The sequence below is a fragment of the Conger conger genome, chromosome 12 (genome assembly GCF_963514075.1).
Source record: "Conger conger chromosome 12, fConCon1.1, whole genome shotgun sequence".
NCBI classification, from domain to species: Eukaryota; Metazoa; Chordata; class Actinopteri; order Anguilliformes; family Congridae; genus Conger; species Conger conger.
In genome coordinates, this window is record NC_083771.1 from 17,215,798 (window position 1) to 17,234,808 (window position 19,011).

General features: G+C 41.4%; 2 protein-coding genes across 5 annotated transcripts; one reads left to right on the forward strand and one right to left on the reverse strand.

Annotated features, from left to right (window-relative positions):
• The first annotated feature begins 950 nt into the window (after nt 1–950).
• mier3a (mesoderm induction early response 1, family member 3 a) lies at nt 951–12,580 on the forward strand. 4 transcript variants are annotated; one of them, XM_061215852.1, is made up of 13 exons: nt 951–1,007; nt 1,938–1,962; nt 2,140–2,285; nt 3,777–3,911; nt 4,217–4,337; nt 4,627–4,700; nt 4,802–4,874; nt 6,326–6,474; nt 7,268–7,349; nt 7,661–7,755; nt 8,580–8,707; nt 9,167–9,306; nt 9,824–12,580. In XM_061215852.1, the coding sequence occupies exons 1-13, from the start codon at nt 999–1,001 to the stop codon at nt 10,237–10,239; spliced, it is 1,593 nt and encodes a 530-aa protein (XP_061071836.1). In that variant the 5' UTR covers nt 951–998; the 3' UTR covers nt 10,240–12,580. The 4 variants fall into 4 exon arrangements, 3 of the variants coding, with proteins under 3 accessions (XP_061071836.1, XP_061071835.1, XP_061071837.1); XR_009703882.1 differs by lacking the exon at nt 951–1,007 and having other exon boundaries at nt 1,411–2,285; nt 9,824–10,529; nt 12,273–12,580; XM_061215853.1 differs by lacking the exons at nt 951–1,007; nt 1,938–1,962 and adding an exon at nt 2,445–2,574 and having other exon boundaries at nt 2,163–2,285.
• Nucleotides 12,581–14,504: 1,924 nt separating this feature from the next.
• Nucleotides 14,505–18,869, reverse strand: setd9 (SET domain containing 9). Its single transcript, XM_061215856.1, has 6 exons — nt 18,704–18,869; nt 17,940–18,286; nt 16,012–16,135; nt 15,063–15,178; nt 14,839–14,944; nt 14,505–14,647 (listed from the first exon to the last, which is right to left on the reverse strand). Exons 1-6 carry the CDS (start codon nt 18,799–18,801, stop codon nt 14,560–14,562), a joined length of 879 nt encoding a protein of 292 aa, XP_061071840.1. The 5' UTR covers nt 18,802–18,869; the 3' UTR covers nt 14,505–14,559.
• Between the last annotated feature and the right edge of the window lie 142 nt (nt 18,870–19,011).

A 19,011-nucleotide genomic window follows, 5' to 3' on the forward strand; every position in this document is an offset into this window, starting at 1 on the left:
ATACAAGTCCATATTATCCCCTCAGGTGGTAAGGAAGGTGGTGAGGGAGGCCATATAAGTAACCCAAGGATTGTAGTTTAAGAATTGCAGAGACTGGTTGTGTCTCAGGGTCGCCAAGTCTAAAAAAAAATTGATGAGAGTGCTATGGTCAGATGAGACCAAAATACCACAAGATCAAAATGTCCGGCGGCAAAATGGAATACATTCAAGGAGAAGCACCTCATACCTGCTGTCAAAACGGTGGTAGATTATTGACGTTTTCGTTAATGTATCAGTAAATCTTGGCAGAAAATCTGGTTGCCTCTGCGAGGAAGCTGAGACTTGGTCATAGGTAGATTGTCCAGCAGGACAATGACTCTAAACATACATCAAAATCCATACAGAAATGGTTAAAACAAAACAAAACATGTTCTGGAATGGCTATCTAATGACAAACCTGTTGTCTGAAGAGGACGATATCCAAACAATAGCAATGATTCTGAAAAGTTCTGCCTGGAGGAATGGTAAAAAATCACTCCAAATGTGATCACAAATTATAAGAAAATACTGGTGGCTGTCATCTTTGCCAGGGGTATTTGGACAAAGTATTAAACCAGGGGTGCCAATGATCGTGGAATCAGTTTTTTTCGGGGGAAATATATTTTTAATTTGAAAAATTTAAGACTTTGGTTGATTCCATTGAATCATTAATAAAGCGTACACTTTGGGTATGTTGGAAAAAAAAAAAGCTATGTCAATATTTTTTCTAGTTTACAGCATTTATTTCAGATTTGGAGATTTGTCAGGGGTGCCAATAATTCTGGGGCCAACTGAATATGCTTAATTTATTTTTACAAATCGATATTCAAAGAATTTGCGGTTTTCCAAACTGTTCTTGACACGTTATTGCAGCGATGGTTTCAAAGTGCAGTAGGTAGCGCATCGCGAGTTCTCCGATTGGTTCGCAGATTCGATCCGGGTACCGCGCTGAAGCACCTAATTAGCCTAAAGGCACCAATATGGCGGAGGTAAGACGGAAAAAAGGGAAGAACCATCAGATTTTAAATGTATATTTTTAGATATAGAAATGGTTAAAATGTGCTTAAATGTAATCGACTGTGCTCATTAAGGTGTTGTATTGTGTAAACGCGGGCCAGGTTGGTAAATTAAGGGAGCTAGGGTTGTCAAATTAGTTTGAAATCAAAGCGCGATCCTACGGGGCTAGGCCCCGGCGTCCGTATCTAAACACAGTGGAAGAATGTTTGTCAAACCAGTGGTGAAGTACCCATTTAACATTAGCCAGCTAACATTAGCCAGCTAGAAAAAAAAATAATGTGCGGGTTTATTTAAGGGACGCATTTCCACTTGTGTAGTTTATCGACACATTGCATGTAATATATTAATTAATCTTAAATTAATAGGATCGTGGAGAATCATGTTACCGAGGGGCTGAGATTGTAAAGGTTGTTTATGTTTGTGCCTTGGATCTGGGCGAGCTATCGTTAGCCCAGCTAGCTCCTTAGATCTACTGCGGAGCGCAGTGACAGTAATTGGTAACGGCAGGTATAAAATGGAAAATACTAATTATGCTTTTATGTCAGGATAATTGCCACATTTGCATCGTTTTTTGACAAAACGATATAGTTGGTGACCAAATATCTGTGTAAGAAGGTCTCGGATAGCGGAAAAAAACGGAGCGCTATTTATTTATTTATTATTGAGCAATCTGGCTATCCATATAGCTAGTCGGCAAGCTTTTTTTATAGGTGTATGGAAAGCGAGAGTGAGCAATATCGTAGATTTTTTAAGCTTCCGAGGGCTCAATGATGGCGCTTACAAATAGGCGACATGTTAACCTTAGTTGGCTAGGTTATTTGGGTTACTCAACTGTGATAAAACCGAACTTTTACTGAAGATGTTTCACGAAATGTTAATCTGTTGGGATTATCTTCCTTTAGGCTTCCTTTGGAAGTACGAGCCCAGGTAAGATGCTTTTTTCCCTCTGTTGTTTTTCCTGCCGGTTGTGCGGTAGTGCGCTAACTAACTTTGTTCGGTCTTTTGCGAACAGGCATTGTATAAAGCAATTTACTAGCAAGCTAATATGTTGTAACTTGTATTACGAGAGAACTTCTGAATTTAATAGTCATTTTAATTCCGCAGTTGGCTCTTTGTCTTCGGAAGATCATGACTTTGACCCCACAGCGGAGATGTTGGTCCACGAGTACGACGATGAACGGACCTTGGAGGAGGAGGAGCTGTTGGAGGGAGATTCCAACATCAGCGCAGAAATAGCGGATTTACAGAAGGTAATAATAATAATCTTTTTTTTTTTAAACATAAAAAGCATGGTTTATTGCCAGTTTGTACCGATGATATCCTACATCAGTGGTTCACACTCTTGGTCCTGGAGAGGCGCCGGGTGTTGTTACTGCACTTCATTTCTAAATTAAAGCATTTGATTACAGTTAACTCCCCTCACCTGGTTTCTGGGTCTTAATTGCTGAGACTGGGGCAAAAACAAAAACCAGCACACCCTGCGGCTCTGCAGGACCAATAGTGAGGACCACTGTTTTTCACCATGGTTTTACATTTCCGGTTAGTATACATTTGGTTGTTTAGAGGGGGTGTAAAACTGAAGAGCTGTTAATTAAAGTCTTGAGAGCAAGTTGTGTGGATTAATTACATAAAGGTACAATAGGTAAGATTTTTGTGTTAAAATATTGTTGTAAATCCCTTCCTATCATTGAAAAAGGCTCACTAGCATGTTGACTCTAAAAATATTAAATTCTGGATATGCAGTTGACGGGCCGGCACTCTACCAAAACATTGTATAGCTGTACAATACTTCAAGCTCATTGGTTGAAAATTGGTTCTAATTGCCACAGCCAATAGGTTTTCAGCGCGTTCACAGAGAAGGGGTGGGATAAACAGTGTTGTGGTTTGAGCGTATTTGTTTCTGCAATTCCTCTCTTGACCTTTAGAAGTCCAAAATTACGTATTGTACCGTTACAACTTTGGAGTCAGGAGTGAAGATAGTTACACTAATTGTTCAGTTATTTACCTGGGAGAAAAATCACAGCTGGATTTGGATTTGAGGGCAAGATTTGATAATTCCTCGTTGGGCTTTGTGCATGGGGTGCACAGCAAGGGCCGACCCGCTTCAGGACTTCTGCTCTTCATTATTTATTTGCTAAATAATGTCTTGATCAGATATTTGTAAATGCACCAGCTGCAGCCACAGTCACAAGTGTATCCTAAAGATTTTACTCTGCTCAAGCACAGGAGTCAACCAACATAATTTCTAGAGCTGTCAGAAAATGAATTAGGGTAATTGGTAGGAACAAAAATCAGTTTGCAGACTGGCCCTCCAGGACCAGGAGTTGTGCATCCCTGCCTTTGTGTTATACATCATATGATGTATATAATAACAACTTTTTTATGTAGCGCTTATCTGAACATGGTTGCAATGTGCTTTTATAAATTTTGAATGGTATTAAAAAATATGTGTGTAAATATAGTAAGTATATACAAATGCATCAGTGGTCTCAGTCTCAGTGTGTGCTGGTTTTTATCCTAGCCTCAGATAATTGGTTCAATTATTTGCTGAATTTGGGCTGTAGGTTTGCCTGTAATGTATATAAAATGAAATGTGAACTGTTGCTTCTATGCTGTTAAATATGAGTAATTGTAATGAATTAAGGCAGCATTAATTGGTTAGAATGAAAATCTGCGTAAGCCTGAGACCGTTGATCTCTATGTTTGAAGTATATTCAGAATTTGTGCCATTGTGTTCACAGGAGAGTAACATGCCTTTGGAGGAGCTGCTAGCCATTTATCATTATGAGGCATCGGTCAGTACTGTTGGGGGGTCCAGTGTAGATAGTTCGTCAGGGGAGCTGACAGACGAGCTTCCAGATATGACATTAGACAAGGTGAGTTTTCAAATCAGCCTTGTGTGCTCATTTCAGTGTATCACTCAGCTATGACATCTACAGCCATGTGTAGGTTCATCCGAATGGCATTGATGGTGATGGTGGGGTTTTTTTTTTTTCCTCTCTGTTTTTGCGTTTTTCTAACATACTGCTTAATTCTTTGCACTTTCTTGTGCCATATAAAGGAATTATTTGGCAGAAAAACATTACTGTGCAAAACAGCCTTTTGATTTGTCCTCAGTGAGCTCATGAAATTAGGTCTCTTTACTAATTTGAAGTTCTTTTTGTGTTTTGTTTATTAACAGGAGGAGATTGCAAAAGATCTACTCTCGGGAGATGATGAAGAGACGCAGTCGTCAGCAGACGACCTGACCCCGTCTGTAACCTCACACGAAGCCACAGACTTCTTCCCAAGAACACTTCGATGTACGTTCTGCGGAATTAGAACCAACCAGAACACAGTTACAGTTTTATGGATTTCACACGTAGTGATGGCTGCCGGTGGACTAATATGTTGTAAACGTAGCTGCCTTAAGCTTACTGTGTGTAACTCGTAATGGTGTAGAGTGGAGCATTTAATGCTTAAAACGGATGGTAAGTGATATGTCACACTTATTTGGTCAGGTGAATAGAATTACGCCGTTTGGATGTTCAGATGCAACTCAGTACAATTTCCCATCATCCCCTCCTTAATTTTGGCTGGCCTCCTTTGCAGCAAATGCTATTTACGACGGGGACAAAGAGTCGGACGGGGAAGAGGATGGAGTGAGTCCCGAAGACTCCAGAAAGGTGCAGATCTGTTGCATTTGTTGGAACAATTCTAACTAACTGGCGGTAAAAGCCGAATTAACTCAAATCTCTCTTGCTCCCCCCCCCCCCCCCAACCTTAGGAGATAATGGTGGGGTCGGAGTATCAAGCTGAGATTCCGGCCCATCTCTGCTGCTATGGAAACGAGGAAAAAGGTCAGTCGGTGATGGCTGCTTGTGATTTATTGGTCTCTGCTCCTTTTTATTGCCTATCCTTTTATCTTATTGTGAAATATTTGTGAAGTGCTAAACCTTGGCAGCCATTGCAAGGCACCATATCCCTCACCTGTCGTGATTGTATGTGCCATTACCATCATGTTTTGCTCAATGTAAACTGCAGTCAATTCAACCAGACTGCTCAATTATATTGTCATTAGGATATATAATTATACAGGATTTAAATTGGCAATCATTAATGTAGATTCTATGTGTAAAATATAGCCTAATCCTAATCTGCCATCACCTGTTCTTTGCAAAGTAGACTAGCAGATGGACACCTGGGCGCTTTGGGACTCGATTACAGGCGCTGTGGGCTGCCGCATCAGACAAACTTAATCGCTTTATTAACAAGGAGGCCCCTAACGACCTGAGGTTAATGACGTAACCACATATGTCACGCCCGAGGAGCAGACATCGGGGAGTTCTGTTCTCTCCGCTGTTTGAGGGGAGTTTTATTTATTTATCTGCTGCAGTACGTGGTGATTCAGGCCTGCTGCAGTACGTGGTGATTCAGGCCTGCTGCAGTACGTGGTGATTCAGGCCTGCTGCAGTACGTGGTGATTCAGGCCTGCTGCAGTACGTGGTGATTCAGGCCTGCTGCAGTACGTGGTGATTCAGGCCTGCTGCAGTACGTGGTGATTCAGGCCTGCTGCAGTACGTGGTGATTCAGGCCTGCTGCAGTACGTGGTGATTCAGGCCTGCTGCAGTACGTGGTGATTCAGGCCTGCTGCAGTACGTGGTGATTCAGGTGTTTCCCCCTTCCCCCCCCCCCGTCGGTTACTCTGTAAAGTGTCTGTGTGGCCGTCTGTGAAAAGCACTATACCGGTGGTCTCAAACTCTGTGCAATGGAGGGTCTTATCTTTGTTGGTTTTTATCCCGGCCTCAGCTCTTGATTTTATAATTGGTTTGTGGTAGTTAGTGTGCTTTAATGCAGTTAAATATATAATTCTTTATAATTGGCTGAATGTAAGGACTTTGAGCTGCATCTTGAAGGTGTATAGCATGTACGAAAGGTGTTATTTAATCATAATATTTTTATGTGTATGGCTGAATGAGCAATTTGAATAATGTAAGGCAGCATTAATTGGTTGGGTTGAGAACCGGCATTCACACCACAGCGCCACGCAGACAGAACTGAATGGAATAGGCCACGCAGACAGAACTGAATGGAATAGGCCACGCAGACAGAACTGAATCGAATAGGCCACGCAGACAGAACTGAATCGAATAGGCCACGCAGACAGAACTGAATCGAATAGGCCACGCAGACAGAACTGAATCGAATAGGCCACGCAGACAGAACTGAATCGAATAGGCCACGCGGACAGAACTGAATCGAATAGGCCACGCAGACGTGCGGCTGACAGCGCGTTCTCTCCCGTCTGCAGTATACAGCGAAGAGGACCAGCTGCTGTGGTGTCCGGACCCCCTGCCGGAGAGCAGGGTGAGAGAATACCTGTGTGAGACGTCGTCGTGGGCCTCGGACGGGAAGACGGAGGGAACGCCGGAGAGGGGTCACATCCGGGACAACGAGCAGGTCAGCCCAGCGCCCTGTGGGGACTCCCAAAAGTCCCAATCGGCCGATTTGAACTTTAAAACGCAAACGGATCAGTGTTGTGCACATTGGCCAAAAGGCAACAGTGTGGAACTTATTTATATTGGTCCGCTGATTACTTAGTACAAGTCCAGTTAAGGGGATGATCCTGGGGATGTCATCTGAGGTAATTTTTGGATATTCGAATGACCAAAACCGAAAAGGAAATATGAATTTTCAAGTGCACAAATAGACGTGAAATAAAACATAAATTCTAAACCAAAAATAAAATGCGTCCCTCCTTGTCAAATAATTGTAATAATTCTTGTTTAAAAATATTGCATGTGCACATGCTCAGGAGAGGTCTGCTCTCTAGATCCCTAAAATCCCATAATGGGACAATTCTCTGAAAAACGTTCTCCAATTGAATTGCATAAATTGAACTAGTTGAAAACCCCTGCGCGTGGGTGTGAATTCAGTTTAAATTTCAAATTCTTATGTTTTTGTGTATTCAATTTCTATATACTATTGTAAGACTCTGAGCTATTTATGTAATTTGACACTGACAGCCTGTATATTCCAGGCTGGTTAAAGATCTTTGTTCCTGCAGCTGTGTGTGTTATATTGTTCAGCACAAACCCTTTGAGGTGGACATGACTGAACAAAATAAGAGGATTCTGTGCAGTTACAAAGCAATGTTAAATCTTTTTGTTTTAGTGCAGAAGCTTTTTTTTACTAGATTATTTGCTTGTATCACTGTTCTGCGGGAGTGTAACAGAGTGAATTCTTCCTTAAGGCTTTGTATGAGCTCATGAAATGCAACTACAACATCCACAATGCACTAGAACGGTATCGGAGCAGTGCAACATCCTCTAAGGGTAAGTCTGACGACAGAAAGATTGATCATCTCTTGAGGGTGATATCTTGTGATACCAATGGCAATTGTTTTTTTAAATGCATTGTTTGATTTCATTTACTGTTGAAAAATAAAATGTTTTCATTTCGTTTTTTTTGTTTTTCTCTAATGTTTTTTTGACAAATACAATGCAGAATCGGTATACAATCCCGTCAGGTGAAAAATGTGAGATTACATAAAAGGAACAAAAATAATTTTCTTGGCTGCTGCGAGGCTGGCCAGTTTGGTTTATTGATCAAGTTCAAATTTCTAAAGTCATTTTGCCGTTTTTAGATGAAATGCTTCCTTGGACAGAGGAAGAATGCAGAAGCTTTGAACATGCGCTGCTTTTGTACGAAAAGAACTTCCATCTGATTCAGAAACACAAGGTAAGAGCCCTGCGTGCTCTTCTGAGGTGCAGCTGAACCCATCATCTCAGCATGACATTTCGCTTCAGATGTTAAACCCAGGTCTTGACCCTTTGTGGTCACTAAAGATCCCATGCCACTGTCAGCCACTGTTAATGACTTTAAAATGACACTCGAGTCACTGCAAAAGTGTTCTCGGTTTAACTGGGTAAAGAAAGGTACATTTAAAGAAGCATACTCCTGACATGTAAACTGTAGTCTATTTCAGTGGTATGCAATCATCTTCTATACACTCACCGAACACTATATTAGGTATTTATAAGACTTATTTTTTTAGACTTCCACTGTTGTAGCCTATCCACTGAGTTATGATGCGTTCTGTGTTCAGAGATGCTCTTCTGCATACCACTGTTGTAATGTGTGGTTATTTGCATTTTTGTTTTTTGCGCCATTCTTCGCAAACTCTAGAGGCTAGTGTGCGTGAAAATCCCAGGAGATCAGCCGTTTCTGAGATACTCAGACCACGCTGTCTGCCACCAACAATCATTCCACGGTCAAAGTCACTTAGATCACATTTTCCCCCCGTTCTGATGGTTGATGTGAACATTAACTGAACCCCTGACCCGTATCTGCATGATTGCATGCATTGCACTGCTGCCACACGATTCACTGATTATTACACTTGCTTATTCATGCAATTATCTAAAGTGAAAATGTATAGTACTCAGTGAGTGTAGATGCATGAAGTGTAAGTTATTCATCCGTGCAGTAAAGATCAGTCTCCTCATTCGGCATGGGGTAACGGGAGGTAGGAAGTAATGGCATTCCTTGCGGTTTTTCCCCAGGTCAAAACAAGGACAGTCGCCGAATGTGTGGCCTTCTACTACATATGGAAGAAGTCGGAGCGCTTTGATTACTTCGTCCAGCAGAATCGGTTTGGGAAAAAGAGGTGCAGCATCTACCCTGGTGTAACGTGAGTGATTCTTCTGTGCCCTGAGCCAATTCAGGGGAGGGAAGAGGGGGATGTGGAGGGGAAGGATAGAGAAAGGGGGAGGGAGAGAACGCACGGTGAAAGGAGGAGGGAGGGAGGGGGAAAGAGTAGGGAACTGGGCCTGAGGTTGCAGGTTCAGGTCCCAGGTGGGGTACAGCTGTTTCACCGGTGAGCAAGGCCTTCAAATTCGACTGCTGGTGCAGAGTCAGTCCATGCAGGTATATAATTGCTACAGAAAGCAGAACATCCATGTCTTTTGGTGTGGAAAGAGTCTCATAGACCTGGATATGAATGGACATTGTAGTTAGCTGCTCCTTGGATGCAAACGTGTTGCGGTGCTGAGATTTTCTCAGGATTCAGGTGGGAAAATGCAGTGTTGGGAGAATCGGAGCTTTGTCCAGAAATGATGGGAGGTGCTCTCTTGCTTTGCCCCACCCCCAGAGATTTGATGGACAGGCTGGTGGATGAGGCAGAAGGCCTGGTGGTGGACAGTTCTGCTGGGACTGGTGGCATACGCCTCGAACCCTCAGCTGACCAGCAGCTGAGCATCCTCAACTCCATCACCGCCAGTGACCTCTCAGGTGAGTACGCCTTTTCATCCTCCAGAGTTCTCACAGAGCTTTGGGTCTCCACCAGACCATTCAAATAATTGTCTACACTTACTAAGCTTGTCTGGTGTATTGGAATGAATTAATGACACTCTCAAAAAGTGCAAACCCCGCCTTCTAGTCCCCTCAGTTGGTTGGCTGAGTTGCACCAGGCAAGATCAATTGAGCACAGAAAACTTTTGAATGAAAATCAATTGCATTTGACCCCCCCCCCCCCCCCCCCTTCACAAACAGTTTGGTGACTTCATTTTTCAACTTCATAGCTGAACTTGCCAAACTGTGAAGGGGAAAAAAATACACCCTTAATTGTAAGAATTAATCATAACAATTCCAAGATTGTTGGAGTTGAGGACAGATGATGTGAATCCCGGCCTAATTGTCTGGGTGCAGGACGGCCTCTAAGTCCCAGTGGGTCGGCCGATTGCCCAAATGGATGCATGTGTGTGGGCGAGTGTCACCGGGGGGTAATGGCGGCCCTGTGCCTCCGCAGCTCTGACCAATAGCGTGGCGACAGTGTGCCAGCCGGCGGACCCCTACAGCTTCCCCACCCTGGAGGGCCTCCACCGGGGGGCGCTGTCCCACGAGCAGCAGCTGGATGGCGACTGCCTGAGCCTCCTGGACGCGGCCGGCTTCTACCACTCGGAGCTGGGCAGCCTGGGGGCGTCGTGCGGGGAGGACCTGGAGCGGCCGTCCAAACGGCTGAAGCTGGGCCTGCCCGAGGCCTTCACCGGCGACCTGTCCGCCGGCTACGAGGGCCGCGCCCGCCACATCGCCAGCGCCAAGATGGCGGTTTCCGTCACGGACTTCGGCAGCCTGGCGGGCGTCGAGCCCAGCGTGTTCATGGGAGCGCACACGCTGCGTCCGCACACGCACGCGCACGCGCACACGGCGCTGCAGCTAGACTGACGTCACCGCTAACGTCACCTGCCCCCTCCAGGGGACCATTGTCAAACCTTGTACATATCCTCATTCACTGGAAACTTTATTTCTTTTTACATATATATATATATATAATATAAATATATATTATAAATTTTTTTTTTTCTTTTTTACTATGACATCAGTGATGTCTTATCGTTATAGAACTAAATCTTGATTTCTCAAGAATTAATATAGCCATTTATTTTTCAGTCCTTGAAATCCATGGAAATGTCCTACGTCTGTGTCTGTATCCTGTGGGAACTGAATATCGTGGTGTAAGTTTGAGATCTCTAGTTTTTTTTATTTAAGTTTTTTTTTCCTCGTTTGTTACTCCTACGAGCATCTCAACGTTTTAAACAACAACGACAAAAAAACAAAAAAACGACAACAAAACTGGCCACCACACCTTTAACCAATGAAAGGTTTTTTCCTAGCCACTAACTTGGCTGCCATAGACTATTTTTATTTACTTTTTACTTTTTATCTTCTTCATTGGTACATTAGAGTATCAGTGTTTACAGGTTCCATTTCCAGACCCTGGCTGATGTAGCATTTTATATAAGAGGGTCCAGGTTTTTATATTTTAAAGAAATGCACACATTGGTGCAAGGCTTTCCTCGGTGGAGCTTTTGTGTACTTTATGGAGCACTTGAGATTCTTAGAAAAGCAAAATTTGTATTTGTCTGTGGAAACCAGTACCAAGACTGTACCCAGAGGGAGTTCATCTTTGGGTTTCAAAAAAAGGTGAAGTTACCCCCGGCCCCCAGCCTACTGAGCAAGAGCTTCACTGCCAGGTTTCCTTTGTGAAATTGGGTTTAAAATATTGACCATTTCAATATATTGTACTAATTAGTTTCCAAGTATGTGATGGTTGTGATTACGGTGATTTTAACTGTGTTACTTTGATTGGTAAATCATCTGTAGGAGGCAAATTAGGAAAGTAATCCAATGCTAATCCTGTTTATCAGTGTTGGCATGGTAACACAACTGTGTAGCTGCTTGGAGTTTTGGGCGCCCCAAACATTTCTTAGTCCCCCCCCACCCCCCCACCCCCCCATTCAAAAATGGTATGTTGCATCTGAATACTATCACTATTTATTTAGATTGACAACTTGCTCCTGCCTACAGTTCCTCAAAGGCTGAATACCTTTCTTTTTCCATTTTATTGAACCATGGAAAGATGGTCCGATACACAAAAATTATTATATAAATATATATAATTTTTGGGATAGTTAGAGGGTGGGTATTTATTACAAAAGAGTGTTCTGGACTGCACCAAGGCCATCAACTTTAGCCTTAGTCTTGTATGTACCTTTAAAATGGCTTTTCTAGCAAATGTACAGGATAATAAATTTGCTAAAAAAAAAAGAGAAGAAAAAAAGGCACATTTAACTTTTGTTAGTTTCAGATGTTTGAGAAAATAATTCTATTTTGACTGACTTGTACTATTTATGTAATTTAAGCCGTGTGCTTGTACGTTCTCTTGTAGGGTCGTCTTGGTGATTTAAAAAAAAAAAAGAAAAAAAAAGAAAGAAGACTTTTAGTTTCTTTAATCATAGGACTCGACATTAACACCTTACTTTGTGACACTTGACTGGGTAGCCTTGTGCCAAGTGTTATGTTGGGCTTGGGGAAGGAAGCACCGTGGCATGAAGGGAGTTTATCTTCACCAGATGGTCTCGGTTGCCCTTGAGAGTACAGGCTTCGAGACTGCTGGAGATAGTCAGTGGAGTGAATGCAGTACCACTGTTTACTTACTTTATCTATGCATTTGTGATGGTCAAGGTATGATAATTAGGAGAAAGGACACGTCGACTTGCTGACACTTAGGTTATACTTCAGTCCATGGATACATTTACGTAATCACCGACTGATTCGACAATGTCCGTTTTTTTTTTTTTTGACCTCATGAGTTTGTGCTCAGACAAAGATTTCATTTAAAATCGTTTAAGGCAATAATTTGTAAATATGTACAGTCATTAACACGTTTTTTTTTTTTTTTTTTTTGTTCTGTGCAGCAGTTGTGAGCTGCTTCTCCGTGCATGGTAGTCGTGACCTTGTCTTGAGAAGAGAGTACCACTAAAATGACTTTGCCTACATTTGTGTGGGTCGCAATGCACTGCAGCTCATAGGACCGGTGACCTCTGCACTATCACGGCTCACCTGGGAGTCCTCCCACACCTGGAGAAAGTGGCCCTGTGGATTGCAGCGAGTCAATATGGAGGGCCCGAACGTGGCGTTACGGCAGATGTCCATCAGTATGTTTTCAGCAGTGACTTCAGTATTTATGAAGCTTCTAGTGAAGAGAGGCTTCATAAACGAGTGAACGGGTGGTGTTTTGGGGGGGGGGGGGGGGGGGGGGTGAAGGGACCGCGGGAGGAACATTTTGGGGGAACATTGGAGGTCGTTTCCGATGACACCCAAACACTAAAGTGGCACTAAACCCAGTAACGGGTGCCCGTTTTGCGGCCTGTTTGTTGCACTTGTGGGCAGCAGTTTACTCTAGTGGAGGCCGAACTGCCTGCTCACAGTGACGAAGGTGGTTAAGTTTACGGAGGGTTTCTGAGCAGGAATACGAGATGACATGGGGGATTAAAGGTTTTGGGGAGGAGTTCTGTTTCAGATGTTTACTTCAGGCTACAAGAAAGTGAATGTTGGCTTGTGAATGAGTAATTGGTGCTGCATCAATGACAACGTTGTAACTCGTTTTGTTCCCCCCCCCCCCCCCCCTTTGTTTTTTTTCCCTTAAAGACTTACTTGAAGGATGTGCATTGTAGCACCAGTTGGCAAACACAAAGATGCACAATTTTGGTCAGTTAGGTTGTGCTGTTTTGAATGCCTTTCGTCCTCCTTGGATCACTTTTGCAAAGCTTTAGCAAATTCGGTGGTAGTACTTATCAAGTTTGTATTAAAAGGTAGTGGCTAAAAAGACAAGTAATCGGAATAAAAAAAATCTGTTAAAAAGCCAGAATGTAGAAATAATGGAAACTTACCCATAGGGATGTATGTGTACATTTTAAACCACCCCAAAATCTGTAAAGAAAATGATTTTTAAAAGAAATCTTAATTGTAAAATTGTTTCGTAAATCATTAATTTCTGTATATTTTGTATTTTACTTTATTTACAAAAGAAATTACCAACAGTGCAGTTGTGAAGGTTTTCTTGGTCAAGAGTTCATTTGGGGGGAAAAAAAAACTTAAGTACAAATAAAGCCTGAAATGTAGACAATCAAAACGGCATTTAATATCAGAAATGTTCAAGAGGAAATATTTACTGTTTATATTTGTACATAAAACACTGGTTTTGTTTTTCATTTGTTGAGCATTATTTTGTATTTTATGTTGTACTTTAATACCTGGTGTACAGATCCAGAAATAAAACTTCTGGAAATCTTCCTGTGACTTTGCCTTCATGAGAGGACACATTCTCATTTAGCACCTGTTCATACACAGCTTTTTTACAGAAAAGTAGAGAAGGACTACATTTTGGGCAGTCGTACTCATGAAAGACACAATGCACACGTGACCACGACGATGCCAAAATACACTCGGTGAGCACTTTATTTGATATTTATTAGACTTATTTTTAAGACTTATTGGTCTTCTGCTGTAGCTTAGAGGTTTGTGTTCAGAGATGCTCTTCTACGTGCTACTGTTGTAATGTGTAGTTATTTGCGTTACTGAGACTGTTGTGTGTGAAAATCCCATGAGATGGAACAGTTTCTGAGATACTCAAACCACCCTGTCTGGCACCAACAATCATTCCATGGCCAAAGTCATTTAGATCACATTTCTTCCCCATTCTGACATATGGTCTGAAAAACAGATGGACCTCTTGACCACGTCTGGATGCTTTTGTGCACTTAGTTGCTGCCACATAATTGGCTCGTAAGAAAATTGCATTAACAAGCTGGTGTACTGAGTGCATGTACTGTAATTCACAAGCTCATAATTATAATGAAACAGGCCAGATCTATTGCCAACATGGTATGCCATTCAAGGGACCAGACCTTGAGCTGGCAGTGTTAAAAAAAGTACTTGAGTATCAATCCTCATTTGCATAAAACTACAGATTTGTCAAAAACGAGGCCATATCATTTCAGCCATATATCATTCTTCCATCCATCCATTATCTAACCCTGGTCAGGGACATGGGAAGTGCTAGAGCCTATCCCAGCAAGCACTGGGTGAGAGGAATACACCCTGGACAGGCTGCCAGTCAATTGCAGGACACATATTCCAGACAAGCATAATTATCTTCATTTTATTAAACCTTTATAAGAACATAGAAAACCATGCGGGGTTCTAATGTACAATGGTGAAGTAGTTTGAGAAGAGTTCCTCTCCAGAGTTTATTTCTCTCAGGGCCACAAGAACCACACATCTTAACGGCCTGGAAGAGAATCAGATGCACAGGAAGCACACAGTCCATGAGAATCAGATGCACAGGAAGCACACAGTCCATGAGAATCAGACATTTTCATGCATCTTAATGTACCGTTACTTTATCAGCAGAACTTCTAGATGATTAATGAACAAATCACAGTAAGTTTGGCACATAGTGACATTTCATAAACAACTTACTTGTCTGTGTCGTGCCTGTAATTTACATTCGGAAGGTACTGCCGAAGTTCTAATGGAAATTTGTCTGGGACGTCAAACTCCTGATAACATACATTTGCAGCCTTTTCTAAAATAACAAAAGAGATAAGCTTTTAAAAAAAAGTGAAAAGTTGAGTATAGAAAATAAATAAGCTGTTAGGTAGCCCTGCTACACAATGCTTTACTGAAGGAGAGATGTCACCTGCCATTTGAGCAGTTGTTCACGTACTGACCCACTGCCAGTGGGTTGTGAGGACTGGCCATCAACCAAGTGATGTCACTCAGTCTGAAAGGACCCAGCCTGTCCCGACCACTGCACGACCTAAAATACGTGACCTGCAGAGGTTAGCAGTGCTAAACCTTTCAAAGCCCAGTTCATCACAGTCTGTGCAGATTTCACCTAAAAAATGTTTTAATAATGCAGCCCAACTCAAGTTAAGGTAACACAATTGTGGAACAATCAGTAAGTAATATAGGCACAGTGGAGAGGTTACCAATGAAAGTTAAGGAAGCCTTTAATAGGCAGAGAAATATGAAAAAAAAACTATCAGAGACAGATACCAAACAACAGGCTTACTGAAACACACTGTATGGAGAAAAAAAAGAACAGACATTTCAGATGTTTTCCAGGTTGGATCACTTCTCAGCAAACGTTTTGCATCAGAGACACATTGACCCGTAATCTACAGCAACTGCAATTTTTATAAAATATATACATAGTCAAATATTTTATTTCCTGAGCACTACATACTTGTTGATCTCGCCTTGAACATTTACTAGTTATTGGTTGGTAGTAAAAGCCTAAAAATAAATACTGATTGATGTCATAATATTATTCTAAATTTAAATATATAAAGTACATTAGCTGAAAACAAAACTAGAAATAACTATATATCATTTTAAGGAAGGTAAAAACTTTTTTTTTTCTTTCTAAACTGGAAAGCAACTGGGATAACACAGCCTGCCTAAGCCAACTTTCCTCCAGAAAGGCCGAATTCTGACATCTCTGACTAGAAAGGCTTGATGACCTAATTAAGGGAAATATTAAATGTTTGTTTAATTTGCTTTAATTTCAATATTATATGATTATACAGAAGTGTATAATTATTGACACACTACAATACTTTCAGAGGGCCTCAACTGCTTAGTTCCTACCTGTATACGGTTTTTGAAATGCCTTTGTCATTACCATCAATTAACACACCGTCGATACACCTGAACACAAAAGGGTTGCGCAGAGACTGGAAAAAGACAGGCTCATGCGTCTGATAGACCGTGCCTGTGAATAAGACAACAAACAGGGAACAATGAGAGTTCATGTAATTTCCGTTAATTGAACTGGGAGAAAGTGGCACTGAAGAATGCAGAGAATAGAATATTAAGAACATCTCTCATCTGCTTCCCATTTAAAAATTGCTTACCTCTTTAGTCATTTACAGAATTATTGGCACCCTGACTGGCAATACAGAAAAAGTTTATTTATGTTTTTATTAATTTTTTAATTTTTTAAATAAAGAACATAAATATCGAGATAAACTCAAAATGGCAACATGACAAATTTCAATAGCAAAAATTAATTTTGGTCTCATTTGATCATTCAAATTATGACTGAACGAAGGTGCCCTGGTCAGATGAGACCAGAACTGAATGTTTTGGTCAGATTCAGCACCGGCATGTTCGGTGTCGAAACAGACGTGCACAAAAGGAGAGGTACCTCACCCACGGTGAAATATGGTGGAGGGTCAGTCATGTTTTGGGGCAGTTTTAATTCCAGAGGTCCAAGGGTATTGGTTAAGATCAATGACATAATAGATTCCATCAAGTATACTCAATTTTGGCTGACAATCTGGTTGCCCTTACCCCAAGACCCCAGACTTCAATCCAATCAAAAACCTGTGGGCTGAGCTGAAACCTGTGAGCTGAGCTGAATAGGGCAGTTGATATGAGCAGAATTGAATGTGAAGGACTCCAAAATCCAAATCCCTCAGAGTTCCTTAACCTTGTCAAGCATTAGAGGAAAGGACTTTGATTTTATGAAATAAATGTTTTTGGTTGGTTCTATTGAAAGATTAATAAAGTACAGTATTTATTTTTACATGTTGGCATTTTGAGTTTATCTCAATAATTATATTGTTTCTTTTTTTGTGCATTGGCAATCAATGATGCCAATAATTCTGGAGCTCACTGTTTCTTTTTCAAAAGGCTTTTGTTTATGAACACAATGCAGTTAGGGATATCTTATTCTGGCACTTCACCATTCTTAGTATCATGGTCATTGATTTGAATTAATGCATTTGCATTGAACTTAATGCCTTGCTTGCCTTTCAATGACAGTTGAAGCTACATCCCCGTACACAAAGGACATGAGAACTGTCCCTTCAAATAGGTACAGTTTAGTTCAGACAGCAATCCTTGAGTGCATTGTATATATAAAAGGCAATCTTTAAAAATAAAGAACAAAACATGATTACTTGTAAATATAAAGTGAACTCATGTTTTCCAACATGGTGAGCCATTCTGTATAAGACCATCTGTTAATGTGATTACATTTTAATGACACAGCAATTAGTTTCATATGAGGTGATGAAACATTTATTCATTTATCGGGTTGTAGATGATTCATGTACCTGCAACTGATTAATAACTACATTTAGAACTTGTAGGGTGTAACATATATTTTGTCAAATGAATAACCTGGAAAACCAAACCCTTACAAAATAATAGTGAACAATTTTTCAAGGAGCTGATACATTACAGTACATGACAAAAGACTATATTAATGATTATGGGCAATTGCAGCATAATGTGTGTGTATGTGGATACAGGCAAATAAAATAGCGAATGTCAATCCAATTTGGGAAACAGGTAACGTTAATGATACATTTACTCTGCTACTATATTTAGAATCCAAAGCTTCTTGTTCCCTAAACGGTACAGTTCAAGGACATAAATTAAAGACTGGCGGTTTTCGGCTTTCAAAAGTCATATCTCTGACAATATTTTGTGAAGTGGTGATTAATCAGGCATAGATCCTCCGTGACCGCGAACCATAGACGCTTATGTTAAATTAACTCTGCTTGTACCTGGATACATGGCTACAGTCGTTCCTTTCGGTACCATTCCCATGGTAACGAATACGCCGGTACCTGCTGCCCGGAGTGAGCTTGGCCGTCGCTCAATGCAAAACCCAAGTGTCTCGAACATAACTTCACAGGGGTCCAAATGTCTGTTTAACTTTGTAAGTGACTCCGCACTATTCTGTGGGACTTGGTATGCTGTTCGAGATGACTCTGGAAGCAAGGGCAACACCTCCCTTTGTCCTCCGATGTCATTTTTGAAAAGATCTCTGAAGAGGGACAGCAAGGTGGCGGCTACGTGTTCGTCTGGGACCAACTTGTCCTGGGAATGCTTCTTTACTCTTCGGAGAGTTCTGTAAACAAAAAATGTAAACTTAAAATAAAAAAACAAAGGTAAGGTAGTCTGGAACTGTAATAGCAACTGTTGCACAGCTGTTTTTCCAAAGCGCAAAACCTACATAGGTGGAAGCTGTAAAATAACCGTATTAAAGAATCAAATAGGCAAACGGTGGATATAGCTCAAGTATTCCTTTTTTACTGCGAAGCAACCTTGCCACGAGTTACATTTCGGAGCTAGGGTCAAATACGCACACATACAAATAGCAGAACAAGAGAAAGTGTGGGCTATATAGCATGTCAAGTAAACGACATCGTGCTATGAAGCTTGCTTGATACGAAAGGTTACTTCGCTGGACTTATGTGACTGGCTCTTGTCATAGCCTGGCACAGAAAACATTGGCTACCCGACTCAGAAACAATAGTTAGGCTACCTCTCGTTTTTGCGCAGGTTAACGGCTATCCATGGCACGAATCTGTACTTATAAGAATTCCATTTCTCGTGCAGTGCTTTCAGTAGACGTGTTGTCATAACTTGATAAGACGGAGGACATTTTCTCTATGATCAGCATCGCTTCTTTACCATCTTGGTTGAAAACAACATCGACATCTAGTGGCACCTGGGAGTGGTGATATTCTGGTCTGTGCTTTACAGACCACAGCGAAGTGGGATAGATGTGTAGAAGTTTTAGGAGGGTTTCTGGCTCCGGAGTTGGTGATATTTTGGTGACAATGATGACAC